Genomic DNA, 15,289 nt, shown 5'->3' on the forward strand with positions numbered 1-15,289 from the left:
TTTTCTGGCAGCGTATTTGTAATATAAGAGTTTAAACTCATATAACATCAAACAAATGACTGGCAGTAAAAAAAAAACTTGTCTTCTTACCAGGTCATGACCTTCATCAAATATCAGTATATTGTCAAATGACTATCAGTATATAAAAAAAAGATTGTCCTCTTATCAGGTTATGTATGACCTTCATCAAATATCAGTCTATTGTTGTCCCAATCAATGGTAAGAGATTTTTTATTTCCACGATCAATAAGATAGTTATAAGGTGCAAATAAAAGATCATTAACCTTGTGGAGCTCCCTTGGTATGTAAGGGCATCTACAAAGTATTAACACACAGAATAATCACAAAAACATCAATGGCAATGGCTTTTTAATATATTTTTTTATAAAGAGAATACTAAACCTACGGTCCAAATGTTCTTCCAATATCAACCAAATCCTCTATGTCGACAGGCTCATCTACAAGGTGGGGATTGGGCTTCACTTAATCTAGAATGTAAGCACATACACAAACAGAAGTCAGCTTTTGTTGAGATTATAACTAATGGGAAAATAAATTCTGAGCTCAGTTGTTCAACCACCTTAAGGTATGTGATCTGAAAATGCAGTCTAAGAGTGAAGATGCGATCTCAAGTTTTCAATAAAATATTTACTAAGCTAAATGCAAACAAAGTCATCATCACCAAAATTGCATCCATCATTTTTTTTAAGGAATAAAAAAACTAGTCGATCATTATCATCTATGAATTCGCAAAAAAGTTGCAGCATTTAAAGGATGAGAATAGCCTCTGAATGGATGCAAGAAGTATAGGGATAAGAGTATGGCAGCAAGGGTAGAAATGTTAAAGAACTTAATGTTGGATCGATGTCCAAGTCCCAGGAATAAGCAGATTGACTTTAACTTATTCGGTGAGAAAATTCAAGGAAAGGCCAGCTATCACTATCAAGAGAAGGAGAGGAATAGCAAAGCTAAATCAAGCATAAAAGAGAGCATATGATAACAGACAAGTCTCTCTATTGCAAATCACGTGAAGAGGATAGTAATTTACATTTAGCTTTGTCAGTCAAAACCAGATTAATGTCAGTATGCATGAACTGTTGTGTCACAGTGTAGAATGTGTGACACTTATTCACCGTGCACCACCAAAAACTTTTATCTCAGATTAAGTTTGGGATAGAACAGCATAAGTTATTGAGAGCCTAAAGTCTTGATTGTGCAACGTTGATCAAAATGGAAAGCCATGCCTTTTCAAGCATTTTGCAGATAGGTTGCCAAAGTAAATAATCGAAGATGGATTCCAGCATAATCATAGAAATGCGCAATTATAGTTTACCTTCAGCACGAGAATAATGGGAGCATTGATACTTTTCCCGTTTTCTGCAATTAAGATGGCAAGTATTATTCTGTACTTTTCCACGCAGTAAGCTGACTTCCTCATGAACGCATAACTGCTCCCGAGATCCGAATATCACCATTTTAGGCCTTCATATTCTTTAAATTTTAGCTAGTTGAAACCCGATAACCAGACCACTTCATTGAGCTTGTCATAATATAAAGACTCCTACCCCGACATCTGTTGAAAAAGAAGCCAAATGCCCTTACTATTATTCGAAAAGAATATGCAAGTACTCACTGTAAAGACATTGGCTTTCATCAAATTAGACTAGTACAGTTGACATGATAGACAAAAGCAACACGTCAAGAAACCAAATTCAATTCCATCCACTATTAATTATTTTGACTGCAAAAGAAATCAATCGAAAAAATGAACTCCAACCTGTAGCTGATCCTCTTGAATCACTTGCCGAAGCTGGCTATGCGTGCGTGAAGCATACACTAAAATAGGAAGATTACTATCTTCGGGTGCTGATGATCGCACAAAATTCGATTTACTACCTGCAATCCGACCATTCATTTGATCTTACCGGTCGAATATCCGCCTAAACTCTTCCTCCAAGCCAAAGAGGGACAAAGAAGGCATGGAGTTTTCCGTGTTGCCGCTGGACTCTCCAGAAGTGCATTGCATCTCTGAAGTTTTTTTAACAAATAGCATATAAATTAATTAAAATGCGTAAATCAAACGCATTTTTTTCAATAATCGGACACAGAGGAAATAAATTATGATTTTGTTTTATGGCAGAGTGTTACCAGAAGCTAAAAATGGTGATGGCTGAAATGTTCAAGGTAGCAATGAAACGGCAGCGTTTCTGTATTTGAGGACTTACGTTATGGAGAGACTGTATGATTTTTTTTTCCATGTAAACGAGCTGGCAATCGTCGGCCTCGAGCGGGAAATCAACTTCGATTCTCCTTATCTTGTAGGTCGACATTTTCCTTTCCCAGCTCTGTTTGGTTTCGGAGAAAGCTGTTGATGGTCTTGGATGCTCTGCCTGGAATGAAATGGTAAGCAAGGGATTTTCCCGCCATTCCGCTTGTCTTTAACCACTGTCGTTTCGTTAATTTTTTTAAATGGATTATTAGGTCCTTCACTAGTTAAATTATATCTTTGTTGTAAAATTTTATTGTGCTGGTAAAGTAATTAATGATATTTTATTAATTATTTTTTATTTTAAAAAAAGATAAGTACAAAGAAAAGAGAAAATATACCTATAATTTATCTATACTAATTATATTTTTTTTATTTCTTTAAAGTTTACTTATGAAATAACTAATAGAATATTAAAATATATCTAGATTTATCTATACTAATTATATTTCTTTATTTCTTTAAAGTTTACTTATGAAATAACTAATAAAATATTATTGGCTACTATGTAAATATTATAAAATTACTTGTCATTGTTTCAATTATTGGATCCTTTTACTGGTTAATATTGTTGGGCATTGTTTTTTTTTTTTTTTGATTTACGTGGGGTGTCCGGGCCAGCTTACGCGCACCACGACTATTCCCCACGGCCCACTGGACATCCTGCAAGCCCAGGAGTAGGTAAGGCACCGCGGGGGTGACAGGCGTGCACATAGAGGGTCGAACCCGGGACGGGGGCGGAACAAGTCACATGATTGACCACAGCAGCTAGGGCCTCAAGTGCATGCGCTTTAATATTATATTATGTGTGTATAGTACTTTAAAATGAAAACACAAGTACTTGTATGATTTATTCTTTGTTTGAAACCATATTATATATGAAATTTAATTTAATTTCATATATAATTTGAATTTAATTGATAACATATTACAATTATCATGTTTTAAATAAAATATTAAACCACAAAATGAATTCAATTATACTATTTGAAAAACCTATAAAAATGAATTAAATTAAAAATCTTGATTATTTTATCTTTAATTCAGAAATCATTTTTTTTGTTAAAAAAAACATTTCTTTTTGTTAATATGAAAATGGAATTCATAAATTATTTTATGATAAATTATGATGCCTGGTGTGATAAAGATAACAAATAACATTAACATGCATAGCGTAGAGAGCATTAAGAATAAATAATTATACTAATAAACATAGTGATGGATCAAGATTTTATCCCTTTTTTCTTTAATACGAAAACCATAAAATTCATGGGCTCATTTCCAAAACACCTTTGAAGGGCTCGGGTGCCCAGATGCTAAGCACGCCCAACGCCTTCAAGTGGCTCGGGCGCACCACCCAAGCTCAGCCTCAAAAGGTAGATCTTGGCCTTCTTTTTAAACCCAAAGACATGCTCTGGGTTCTTTTTTCTTCTTTCCTCTGTCATGCTTGTGTAAAAGCTCTGGGTTCTTTTTTCTTCTTTCCTCTGTCATGCTTGTGTAAAAGATATCATCCCTATTAATGAGCATTAATACTTGTGTAATGGATATTTATCTCTCAGTAAATGTTTATTAATGTTTGTGTAAGAGATATTCTTCCCCATTAATGCTTGTGTAAGGAATATTTATCCCCCATAAATATTATCATGATGAAATTATTGTCCAACCCCTCTACCCAAGAAAAAGACAAGGATCAAATGCTATAAATATCTCTTGAACTACTAGGTAAAGGGTTAAAAATACATAATTTCAACAAAAGAACAACATAAAGTTCATAACTTAAAGCTCTTTAAGCATATTTTTCACACTTTTTCTTTATAAGTTTATTGATTTTATCATCGAATGGTCCTCAAACACCCCAAAAGAGGAATTTTTACAGGTACCCAAAGACATTCATCAAGAGAGTTTTCCTTAACACTAGTGAAGGGAGATTTTTAAAGAGATACTTAACCAATCCATGTTCCAATTACCAAAAAACATTGTTCCATAAATATATTTGATTTTTATATTTCATCGATTAACGTCGTTTGTGGGTAACTGATCAAAAAATCATCAGTTTTTCTTTCTATAACTTGTCATTAACATATCAAATCACTCAATGACAGATAACCAAAACACACTAAGGCTTAGATATGTAATCGATCAACCTACTGATGCGGGTACTTTTGCCCAGTCAAACTTCCACCAGCTTATTAATCAAGTACGACTCCTGACTCAAGCAGTGCTAGTTACTCAGGGGCAAAATCAAGTCGTGGCACTCCAACAAGTCTCAACTCCCCCAGTAACATTAACACCTTTAATAACACCTAGGCATAAAAAACCACCATAGAAAGATGCTTCTAATGCCCACAGACAGTCACATCACTCTGAAAACTCTAGGCAAAATGACATTTAAGTAAGCAACTCGCATCAACATCCATCAAGTCTCGTTCTACGACACTACCACTCCTCACACCAAGTTTAAAAACTTCCACTTCCACCCTTCGCTCCAAGTTTTTTAGAGAAATGTTGGAGAGAGATTTCAAGTGAGTAGAAATGAAATGAAGGGAATCTTTATATAGGGAGAGGTGTCCTCTACCCTCCATCAGATCTGCAACACATGTCACCACTGTGACAAACCCATAAAAGACAATTAATACATTCATGAAGCATTATGTTAGGTATTTATCCAACTAAGGTAAGTAATATTTTAGCTATGAATGTCATCTAACATGTACAAGCTCTAACAAAACACCTCGAGATGCCCCCACTTTTCTTATATAAAGAAATGTTGAAAGCAAAATAATATTTTTATCAAGTCTCTCCAATAAAAATACCGTACAGATTTGAAGGGCTACTGATGGATCAAGATTTTATCCATTTTTCTTTAACATTAAACCCATAAAATTCATGACCTATTTCTTTTGGCCCATTTCCAAAACACCTTTGAAGGTCTCAAATGCCCAGATGCTAGGCACACCTAACGACTCCTTGTGGGCTCAGGTGCACCACTCGAGCCTAACCCCAAAGGATAGATCTTGGTCTCCTTTCTAAACCCAAAGACATGTTTTGGGTTATTTTTTCTTCTTTTCTCTTTCTTGCTTGTGTAAGAGATATTATCCCTATTAATAAGCATTAATGCTTGTGTAAAAGACATTTATCCCTCATTAATGTTTGTGTAAGAGATATCTCTCCCTATTAATGTTTGTGTAAGGGATATCTATCCCTCATTAATGTTTGTGTAAGATATTTATCCCTTATAAATGTTATCATGGTAAAATTAATCTTCAGCCCCCCTACACAAGAAAAAGACAAAGATCAAGAGCTATAAATACTTCTTGAACTACCAGGTAAAGGGTTCGAGTTTTTCTACATTAAAAAGATATAATTCCAACATAAGAACAACCTAAATTTCATAACTTAAAGCTCCTTAAGCATATTTATCATTTTTTTTCTATAAGTTTATTGATTTTACCTTCGGATGATCTTCAAACATCCTAAAAAAAGACTTTTTACAGATACACATAGACATTCATCAAGAGAGTTTTCCTTAACACTAGAGAATGAAACTATTTAAAGAGACATTTAACCAATCCATATTCCAACCACCAAAAAACCTTATTCCATAAATATATATGATTTTTATATTTCATAACATAGATATTATAACAAATATTACGAGAAACAACGTGTCCATTATAGTGGCAAACTAAAATAAGAAAATAAGATATTGGGCATTCAAATTTATAAACTTTGAGATGTGGCATAAAAGAAATTCTATAATGTTTTCCTCATTACTAGCATAAGTATGTGGAATAGCTACTGGGCAGTGTGGATTTGGTGAGGGATGATGTACATGTATTGTTTATCGTGCTATAAAAATGGATACAGGTGTAAATTACTACATGCTAAGTATTACCAAGATTTTCTCATAGCTCTTTTGTACTACAAGTTGTTTGGGCTAGGCCACGTCTTTTAACTAAATATACTTTCTTGCAAATATGTCATAGCACTAGAGTACACAAACTAAAAATACTAGTAATGAATTCATCTAATCTCTATCAAGTAGTTGGATAAACAACCTTACATAACTATGCTCTAGACCTGTCAAAGCATGATCAACAATATCAATTGTTGCTAATATTAATGTTGATTGTAGAAGGATTATAGGCAACAACAAGAGTTATATTTCCCTAAGAAATAAACATGGAATTTTCATGGGAAAATTTAGTATATAATGAACAAAGAACTTGAACATTTAGGGTTTTTTAGAGAAAAAAAAAGAGGGGTATTTTTTGAATAGTATTTATGATTTAGAATTACTTTACAAGCTGTTTGGAACCCTTAGAATTGAATTCAATTTCAATGGATAATTCAATTCAAGTGTTTAGAATTCTTTTGAGGGTATTAATTTGAATTTCATTTGGAATTCAAATAATAAAAAAAATAGGCAAAGACAAATTAGATGGGAGACCCTCTAATTTGCTACAGTAATTCAAGATAAAAAATATTATTTCAAAAATACCCCTATTTTTTTCTCTCAAAACCCTACAATTGTTGCTTACTATTGCTTCTTTTTTTATGTGTAAAGTCTTTATGTCCAGGGAAAAGATACTACTCAAGACAAAATAAAAACTTATTTGATTGATATTATGTTAATTGCTACTAAGCACTCTACCAACAACTAGAACATGTTGGAAGTTACCAAAAATAACATCATCTAAGATCAAGACTTTGTAAGCTAAGGGAGCGATTAGAAATAAAGATACGTGGGCAAGGAAAGATATAAAGAGTAACCATAGGTCGAGCTTTTAGGTGAGGGAACGAAGGGTGTAAATCAGAGGGTGCCCATTTTTTTATAATTTGAATTCCATTTGAAATTCAAATTAATATCCTTAAAAGGATTCTAAACATAAGAATTAATGCAGCTATTGAAATTGAATTCAATTCCAAGTATTTCAAAGACCTTGTTAGAAAACATTTTGTTGCGTGTAGAACGAGTAACAATTAATTGGTTTTGTACCTTCACAAGGTTTAAGCAAATTAGTGTATGCTTTATTGAATATTGGTTTTAAAATCAATTAGTATTTCGGATTTTAGATTTTGCAATTTTAATTTAAAATATTAGTTTTCATGTAATTGTTTATAATTTTCTTTTACATTTTCTATTTTATTTTAAATATTTTAGGCATACATGTTAAATATTTGTATTTATCTGGATAAATACAAATAACCAAAATGAAAGCTTTTGGATCAATCATGAGAGAGTGCATTAAATTGATTTTCATAGGGTTTGGTGTTTAAACATTAAAGAATATTTGGAGAAATGATATGAGATGCAAATTAAAGAATGTTACTGTCAAAAGATAAAGCCTGAAAAATACTATTCATCCATACCTATTTGCTTTTATTAGAACATTGCAATGATGATTTTGTCCCTCCACCTAAATAATTTAATACTAGCTTTCAAGGGCATTGAAGTTTTTTCACATAGTCCATTAGTCATTGTCAAATTGACCAGTGACAAATAAGTTTTTTATTTTATTTTAATTGCATAGTAAAACGATCAAAATACATTTTAAAGCAAAAAAATTAAAATTGGTGTCAATGGGCATTTTTTTTTTAATTTTTACAATGATTGGTTTGTTATTATAATGTCAGATGAGAGGTAATTTTATATTTGACCAAATATAAAAATTAAAAAGCATAGTAAAACGACCAAAATGCCCTAAAAAACAAGAATTTTAAAATTAGTGTTAAAGAGTTTTTTTATATTTTTACAATGGTTTTTTTTTTTTGTTATTATAAAGTCATTTTAGAGGCAATTTGATATTTGACTAAATATAAAAACTTTGAAAAAATAAAAGCAAAAAGGTAGGGCATGTGTGACACCTCTCGGCATCCAAAAATATCCTTCCACCGTGTCGTTGGAAGCGCCGTCACATTTTCTTGCTGGCGGCGACCTGTGTTGGCAGTGGTTGTTTAATTTATCATCGGTGAGTTTTTTATTTTTTTTTCTCTTCTCCTTAAAAATTACAACTTGCTCCTCTTTATTGTTGGAATTTCTACTTCAGTTCTTATTCTTTTAATTTTAGATTTTTATTCCTGGCTTTTTTATAGAAGTTTTATATGCTATCAATTATATCCTTCAATTCTAATTTGCCGTATACTATATTTTTCAATTTGATACTCTTTTATTTTATTTTATTTTTAGCTTTTTGTTAAATTGATTTTTCTCTTCAATTTTACTATTCAATTAAAAATTTATTTTTATTTTTATTTTTAATTTTGATCCTTATTTTTTTATTTTTTTTTAATTTCATTATTCATCTAAAAAATTAAAATTATTTTATATTTAGAAAAAGCCATGACATGTAGCAGAACAAGTCAAACAAATTCTAGACTACAGTATACCATTACGAAAACTCCACGTACTAGTAGATGTTTCTAGAACCACGAAAAAATAATAGCCACACACACACACACACACACACACTCTAGAGTCTAGACATCTCTCCACTTCTGTTCAGACGGGCTCATCTCAAGTCCTCGTCCCCACCAATCGAACTATATTATAATTTCTTATTATAAATTTACAATGTATAATAACTTCTAAATACCTTTTTATTTTTATTAATAACTCCAAAAAAATACCTTGCAAAATTGATTTATATTATAAGAAAAACATATATTTAAAGAACGTTTGGTAACATAGTTGCACAGGCAGTATAACTTATATTTATTTTTAAATGAAAAATACAAATTATATTATTGGTGTAATAGTGTTTCCAAACGGATATATTGTACAAAATTTCAAATTTAATATATATATATATATATATTACATTTAATTTAAAATTTTAAAAATATAAATTTGTTTTTTTCGTTGAAGAACTTAAAAATAAATGACAAAAAAAATAAAAAATTTAGTAAAGTAAGAAAAAAAAAGGAAATTTCCACAGAATATAAACAAACCCAAGCCAAAGCCTTTGAAAACCAAAAGGAGAAAAAGAAGCAGCCCTCCTCTCCTTCTCTTCTCTTGTATAACGAAAAGATATTTCTAGAACCACCCAAACACTTCTCTCCCTCTCTCTCTCACCTTCCATCTGCTTTTCAAAGGTACGACGCCTTCTCAATAACCCTATATTTATTTCCTTCTAAACACGCCTTGAACAGCGTTTCGTCAATTAGCTATCAAATCTCTGATTTTGTGTTCTCTCTCTCTTCAACCTTCTTTATAGATCTGTGAGTTTCTATTTCTAGGTTTAGCTCAAAAGATTTATAATTTTTTCATTGATCGTAGTGTTTTGTTTTTGATCGAGCCTCTCTCTGTTAGATTCAGTTGATTATTTTTTCAATTATTTTCCTATTGTTTTCAGTTACTGAATAATAATTAATAGCAACAAACTATTATGATGTCTTTAGGCTTATTTGTGGTATAATTCATGAATTAGTAATTGAATTTATTTATTTTGAAGGATTTATTTATTCAAAATGGGTTTAAGGGTTTTGCAGGTAGTGCCTCATGCTAATGGTAGGAAGTTGTAGTTTTCTTTCTACTTGTTGAGGCTGTGTGCTTGCCTTTTATGTTTTCTATCTAATGTAAAATAAAGAAAAGTAGGAATCTTTTTGATAATGTGCGTGTTCTGGTTCTAGTCTTGGGTTCATTGGGACTTTATAATGTTGTGTTTTACTCTGATTCTAAGATTGTTGGGATTATTGGTACTGATTCATGCATTGCTCGATGATCTTCTGTGATGATTATGTTATTTTTTCTTATTTTTTAGTGGCATTGTTTTTGATTTATTGTTGTTTTCTGCAGGTTGCCACATAACTTATAGGGATAACTGATTTATAAATCGGTAATTGTTTTTGGCAATCATGAGTGTGGTGGGTTTTGATTTTGGTAATGAGAACTGCCTTGTTGCTGTTGCGAGGCAAAGAGGGATTGATGTTGTGCTTAATGATGAATCCAAGCGTGAGACTCCTGCTATTGTATGTTTCGGTGACAAACAGCGGTTCATTGGGACTGCGGGGGCTGCCTCCACTATGATGAACCCCAAAAACTCAATTTCCCAGATTAAGCGGTTAATTGGGCGCCCATTTTCTGATCCTGAATTGCAAAGGGATCTGAAGTCATTTCCTTATACAGTCACTGAAGGTCCCGATGGATTTCCTTTAATTCACGCTCAGTACTTGGGTGAGATGAGGACATTCACACCTACCCAAGTCTTGGGAATGGTGTTTTCAGATTTGAAAATCATTGCTCAGAAAAATCTGAATGCAGCAGTGGTGGATTGCTGCATTGGTATTCCGGTATATTTCACTGACCTTCAAAGGAGGGCCGTCTTGGATGCAGCCACAATTGCTGAATTGCATCCTCTCCGTTTGATGCATGAGACCACAGCTACAGCACTGGCTTATGGTATTTATAAGACTGACTTGCCTGAGAACGACCAATTGAATGTTGCTTTTGTTGATGTTGGACATGCCAGCCTGCAAGTGTGCATTGCTGGATTCAAGAAAGGTCAACTTAAGATTTTGGCTCATTCTTATGATCGGTCCTTGGGTGGTAGAGATTTTGATGAGGCTCTGTTCCACCACTTCGCCACCAAGTTTAAGGCAGAGTATCACATTGATGTTCTCCAGAATGCGAGAGCATGCCTTAGGCTTAGGGCTGCTTGTGAGAAGCTGAAGAAGGTCCTTAGTGCCAACCCCGTGGCACCTCTTAATATTGAATGCTTAATGGATGAGAAGGATGTCAGAGGCGTCATTAAGAGGGAAGAGTTTGAACAAATTAGTACTCCGATATTGGAGCGTGTGAAGAGGCCTTTGGAGAAGGCACTTCAAGATGCTGGACTTGCAGTTGAGAATGTTCATATGGTTGAAGTGGTTGGCTCTGCTTCTCGCATACCTGCCGTAATGAAGATTTTGACCGAGTTCTTTGGAAAGGAACCTAGGCGTACAATGAATGCTAGTGAATGTGTTTCCAGGGGATGTGCACTGCAGTGTGCTATTCTCAGTCCCACTTTTAAAGTGCGAGATTTCCAGGTATAATTCTCTTAACCTGTTTTCTATTAGTCTCATATTTATGATATGATATTTTGGTGTTAAACTTCCCTAACTTGATCATAGCATGTGATATTATTCACCTAGTCTTCAACTTTGGCATCTTATATGTCTTGTTTATTAAATGTTGGGATTGGAACTTTTTTAATCCTTGCATTGTTAAGATTTCACGAAGGCAAAAGGAAACTGGCAAGGTTATACGTCCTGGTTGCTATACATTTTCTCCAATGAAAAAGATGAAAGGGCAAAATCTGTTTTTTCTTTTCATTGTTCATATGCTTTCTTGTATGGTTCTGTTTGCCAAACTTGACCTCTATAATGCTTTACATGTTTAGAGGATAAAACCCAGCATAAAATTGATAAAATCTAAAAGAAGAGAGAAAAATCTGTAGTTAAGGTCATCAGCAGGGTTATATTGCAAACTTTAATAGCTGTCTCCTGTTATAAATCTCTTGTACGTTATTAATGTAGTTAGTCCCACTGTTGTGCACATGTGAATGTGTGTGCTTGTGCTGAGATGTGGGTCTTTTGGGAACTTTCATGTTTATATCCTTAGTTTTCTTTGGTCGTCTTATGCAGTTTTGTATCACTGTGCGTTGCTATAGATGCGTTGTACAAGTTATTGTGGACACTTCTGAGTCATTATGGATGGCAAATGTTTATGGGCATGGCAACATTATCTGTCACTTCATGTCCTTCTGTTTGCCTATGTTCTGGTTCTCAGTAATCAGAATTCTATGAGGTGCATTGCTTGCTTGAATTGTTGATTGTTCCCTTTTCAGGTCCATGAATGCTTCCCATTTTCAATTGCTGTATCATGGAAAGGTGGGGCGCTAGATTCTCAGAATGGAGCAGCAGATCATCAACAGGGCACAATTGTCTTCCCCAAGGGAAATCCCATCCCTAGTATCAAGGCTTTGACATTCTATAGGTCAGGGACGTTCTCCATTGATGTACAATATTCTGATGTCAGTGAATTGCAGGCACCAGCTAAGATCAGTACATATACGGTACGAAGTCAGCATGCAGTATTCAAGTCACAATTTTTTAATTTATGTGATCTTAAGGGCATTAAGTTTAGTGTTACACTTTGTCATATGAACTTGACTTGCAGATCGGTCCTTTCCAATGTACAAAAAGTGAACGTGCAAAAGTGAAGGTGAAAGTCCGTTTGAGTCTACATGGGATTGTGTCTGTTGAATCAGCAACAGTAAGTCCTGCAGAGTGGTTGTGATTCTAATTGAGCTTATTTGTAGTGATATACGTACCAAACCTCAATTGTTTTATGCTTATGTCAGCTTTTGGAGGAAGAAGAGGTTGAAGTTCCTGTTGTGAAAGAGCCAGCAAAGGAACCTACCAAGATGGATACTGATGAATCTCTCAGTGATGCCACCACTACAGGCCCTAATGAAGCAGATGACAACATGCAAGATGAAAAAGCAGCTGCTGATGCATCTGGGACTGAAAATGGGGTTCCTGAGTCTGACAAGCCAACACAAATGGAAACTGATACCAAGGTCAGTTAGCCCCTACAATTTAGGAATCTTCATACATTAGGTTTCAGTTGTGCAGTCATAATCTCGGAGAACAACTTTTCCTTTTGATACACGTTTTCATAGATGTTTCTATAATAACCTTTTCCCTTGCTTCAGGTTGAGGCTCCCAAAAAGAAAGTAAAGAAAACAAATATCCCTGTGTCAGAGGTGGTTTATGGCGGAATACCAGCAGCAGAAGTGCAAAAGTTACTAGAAAAAGAATACGAAATGGCATTGCAAGACCGGGTTATGGAGGAAACAAAAGATAAGAAAAATGCTGTTGAAGCTTATGTCTACGATATGAGGAACAAGGTAGAGTTTAATCTTTTACTCTATTGGATGACTTTTTAGCACCCTTCCAAAAGTGAGATGTTAACTATGCTTTTGTAATTTCAGTTAAGTGACAAATACCATGAATTTGTTCCTGATCTGGAGAGGGAGGGATTCACAGCTAAACTGCAGGAGACAGAGGATTGGTTGTATGAAGATGGTGAAGATGAAACCAAAGGTGTTTACATTGCCAAGCTTGAGGAGCTCAAGAAAGTAAGGACTCTTTTTCAAAGTGTGTTTGTCGACATATTCTCCTTACCCTGTGAGAAAGGGGGTGTTTGGTTTTTGCTCATGTGCATGTTTAATGATGTTAATGGTTGCAGCAAGGTGATCCTATTGAAGAGCGGTACAAGGAGTACACAGATAGGGGATCTGTGATTGATCAACTTGTTTATTGTATTAATAGTTACAGAGAGGCAGCAATGTCTGGTGATCTTAAATTCGATCACATTGACATGGCAGAAAAGCAGAAGGTAAAGGCTCATTAGATCTTTGTACATGGTTGTTTTTTGTGGTGAAAGCTCATTAGATCTTTGTACATGGTTGTTTTTTGTGGTGAAAGTGTCAACTAAAGGTGCTATCTTGATTGATATGTGATAGGTATTGAATGAGTGTGTTGAAGCTGAAGCCTGGTTAAGAGAGAAAAAGCAACACCAGGACTCACTTCCCAAGCATGCTACTCCAGTTCTTCTGTCAGCTGATGTGAGAAAGAAGGCCGAGGCACTTGATAGGTATTGTTGTTTTATCTTCACTTCAAGTGCTTTCTCATCGGGGAACTTATCTGATACTATTTGGCAAAGATCCAGCTGCTTTTCCTCGCCTTAATAGGGTGAGAATTTGGTCAGCATTAAGAATAGAATGTTTGTTTCTGCAGGTTTTGCAGGCCTATAATGACAAAACCAAAACCAAAACCAGCCAAACCAACCACTCCTGAGACACCAGCAACCCCACCATCTCAGGGTAGCGAACAACAGCAGGGAGGAGATGCAAATGCAGACCCCAATGCTAACGCAGGTGCCCATGAGACTGCCGGAGCTGCCGGTGGTGAGGTGCCACCTGCTTCTGGAGAACCAATGGAGACAGACAAGCCAGAGACTGCCTCTGGTGCTGCATAATTCCATGCAGCTCCCTGCCGTTTTAAATTAAGAAATTTGGTTCCTCTGTATGAACTATAAGGAGCCTGAGACGGACTATTTGATGGGCTGACATTATGCGAGAATGTGGGGTCTTTGAGGTCTTTCTTGCCTTTTTATCTGTAAAGCCTTCAGATTGGGTGGTCTACCAATTTTATCGAGAGCTAGTCTCTAGAATCCGGTTTTAAAGAAGGGGTTTAAGAGAAAGTTGTAGACTTTAAAGGTCTTTTTGCCCTGACATTTGTCGGGGAGAGACCGAGGTTTACTCTCTTTTTTTTTTTTTTTTCCTTGGATCGGTGTTTTAATTGTCCACGTTTTTTCTTGCCCTTTTTGTCTGTAGGATATCCTCAGCATTAAATATTGGCTTGTTTTCTCATTTTTCGTATTATAAATTTCTAACTTTGCTTACAAAGCAGTTTGCCTGATTCTATTTTGTCTTGATTCCAAAATTTTAGATTCTGAGTTAAGAGTTTGGAAGTGTGCAAATTATTTTTTTTATTTTTTAAAATTATTTTTTATCTTAATATTTTAAAATGATTTAAAAATATATAAAAAAATTAATTTAATTTAATCTTTTGAAAGAAATGCTGTGTAGAATAATTTCTAACGGCCTTTAAATGTCTGAAATCCGAAACATTTGTTGCTTGCATCATGACGACAAAAAGTTCTACAAAGGCTGTTATCATTATATTTTTATAATTATTATAACAAAAGCTAAAAGATATCAGATTCACAGTGGCCTGTGAGGTATATTCTACTGTGGATTCAAGCAGTGGATCTCGCCAAGATTCTCGTGTCTCTTCTCCCGATTTCTCCAGTCTTTGTTGGCTTATCCCTAGCTCTTTGAAGCTTTTGATGGCTTGGCGGGGGGTTTTAATTGGTATTATTCCTTGAATGCCTTCGGCAGTGGTGACATGGTTGGGCGTGGCTGGGAGTCAGTGATTTCTGCTTCTTCTTTTTTTGGCGCAAGATGAAGCTGA

The 15,289-nt window shown here is 34.6% G+C and overlaps 1 protein-coding gene across 2 annotated transcripts; it reads left to right on the top strand.

Moving 5' to 3' along the window:
- The first annotated feature begins 9,215 nt into the window (after positions 1-9,215).
- On the top strand, positions 9,216-14,721 carry LOC7483513 (heat shock 70 kDa protein 14). Of its 2 annotated transcripts, none has more exons than XM_002304151.4 (10): positions 9,216-9,361; positions 10,065-11,293; positions 12,094-12,321; positions 12,426-12,521; positions 12,610-12,828; positions 12,964-13,158; positions 13,243-13,389; positions 13,500-13,649; positions 13,777-13,907; positions 14,051-14,721. In XM_002304151.4, the coding sequence occupies exons 2-10, from the start codon at positions 10,124-10,126 to the stop codon at positions 14,289-14,291; spliced, it is 2,577 nt and encodes an 858-aa protein (XP_002304187.1). In that variant the 5' UTR covers positions 9,216-9,361; positions 10,065-10,123; the 3' UTR covers positions 14,292-14,721. The 2 variants fall into 2 exon arrangements, with proteins under 2 accessions (XP_002304187.1, XP_024452847.1); XM_024597079.2 differs by having other exon boundaries at positions 9,260-9,487.
- Positions 14,722-15,289: the final 568 nt, after the last annotated feature.

Source organism: Populus trichocarpa, chromosome 3, assembly GCF_000002775.5.
Source record: "Populus trichocarpa isolate Nisqually-1 chromosome 3, P.trichocarpa_v4.1, whole genome shotgun sequence".
NCBI classification, from domain to species: domain Eukaryota; kingdom Viridiplantae; phylum Streptophyta; class Magnoliopsida; order Malpighiales; family Salicaceae; genus Populus; species Populus trichocarpa.

What these genes read in the sequence shown, in the direction of transcription:
- LOC7483513 (XM_002304151.4), top strand. Translation starts at nt 10,124, where the DNA reads ATGAGTGTGGTGGGTTTTGATTTTGGTAATGAGAACTGCCTTGTTGCT. An exon ending in CTAAGATCAGTACATATACG is followed by an intron (nt 12,322 to 12,425) that starts GTACGAAGTCAG and finishes CTTGACTTGCAG; the next exon opens with ATCGGTCCTTTCCAATGTAC. An exon ending in AGCTTGAGGAGCTCAAGAAA is followed by an intron (nt 13,390 to 13,499) that starts GTAAGGACTCTT and finishes TAATGGTTGCAG; the next exon opens with CAAGGTGATCCTATTGAAGA.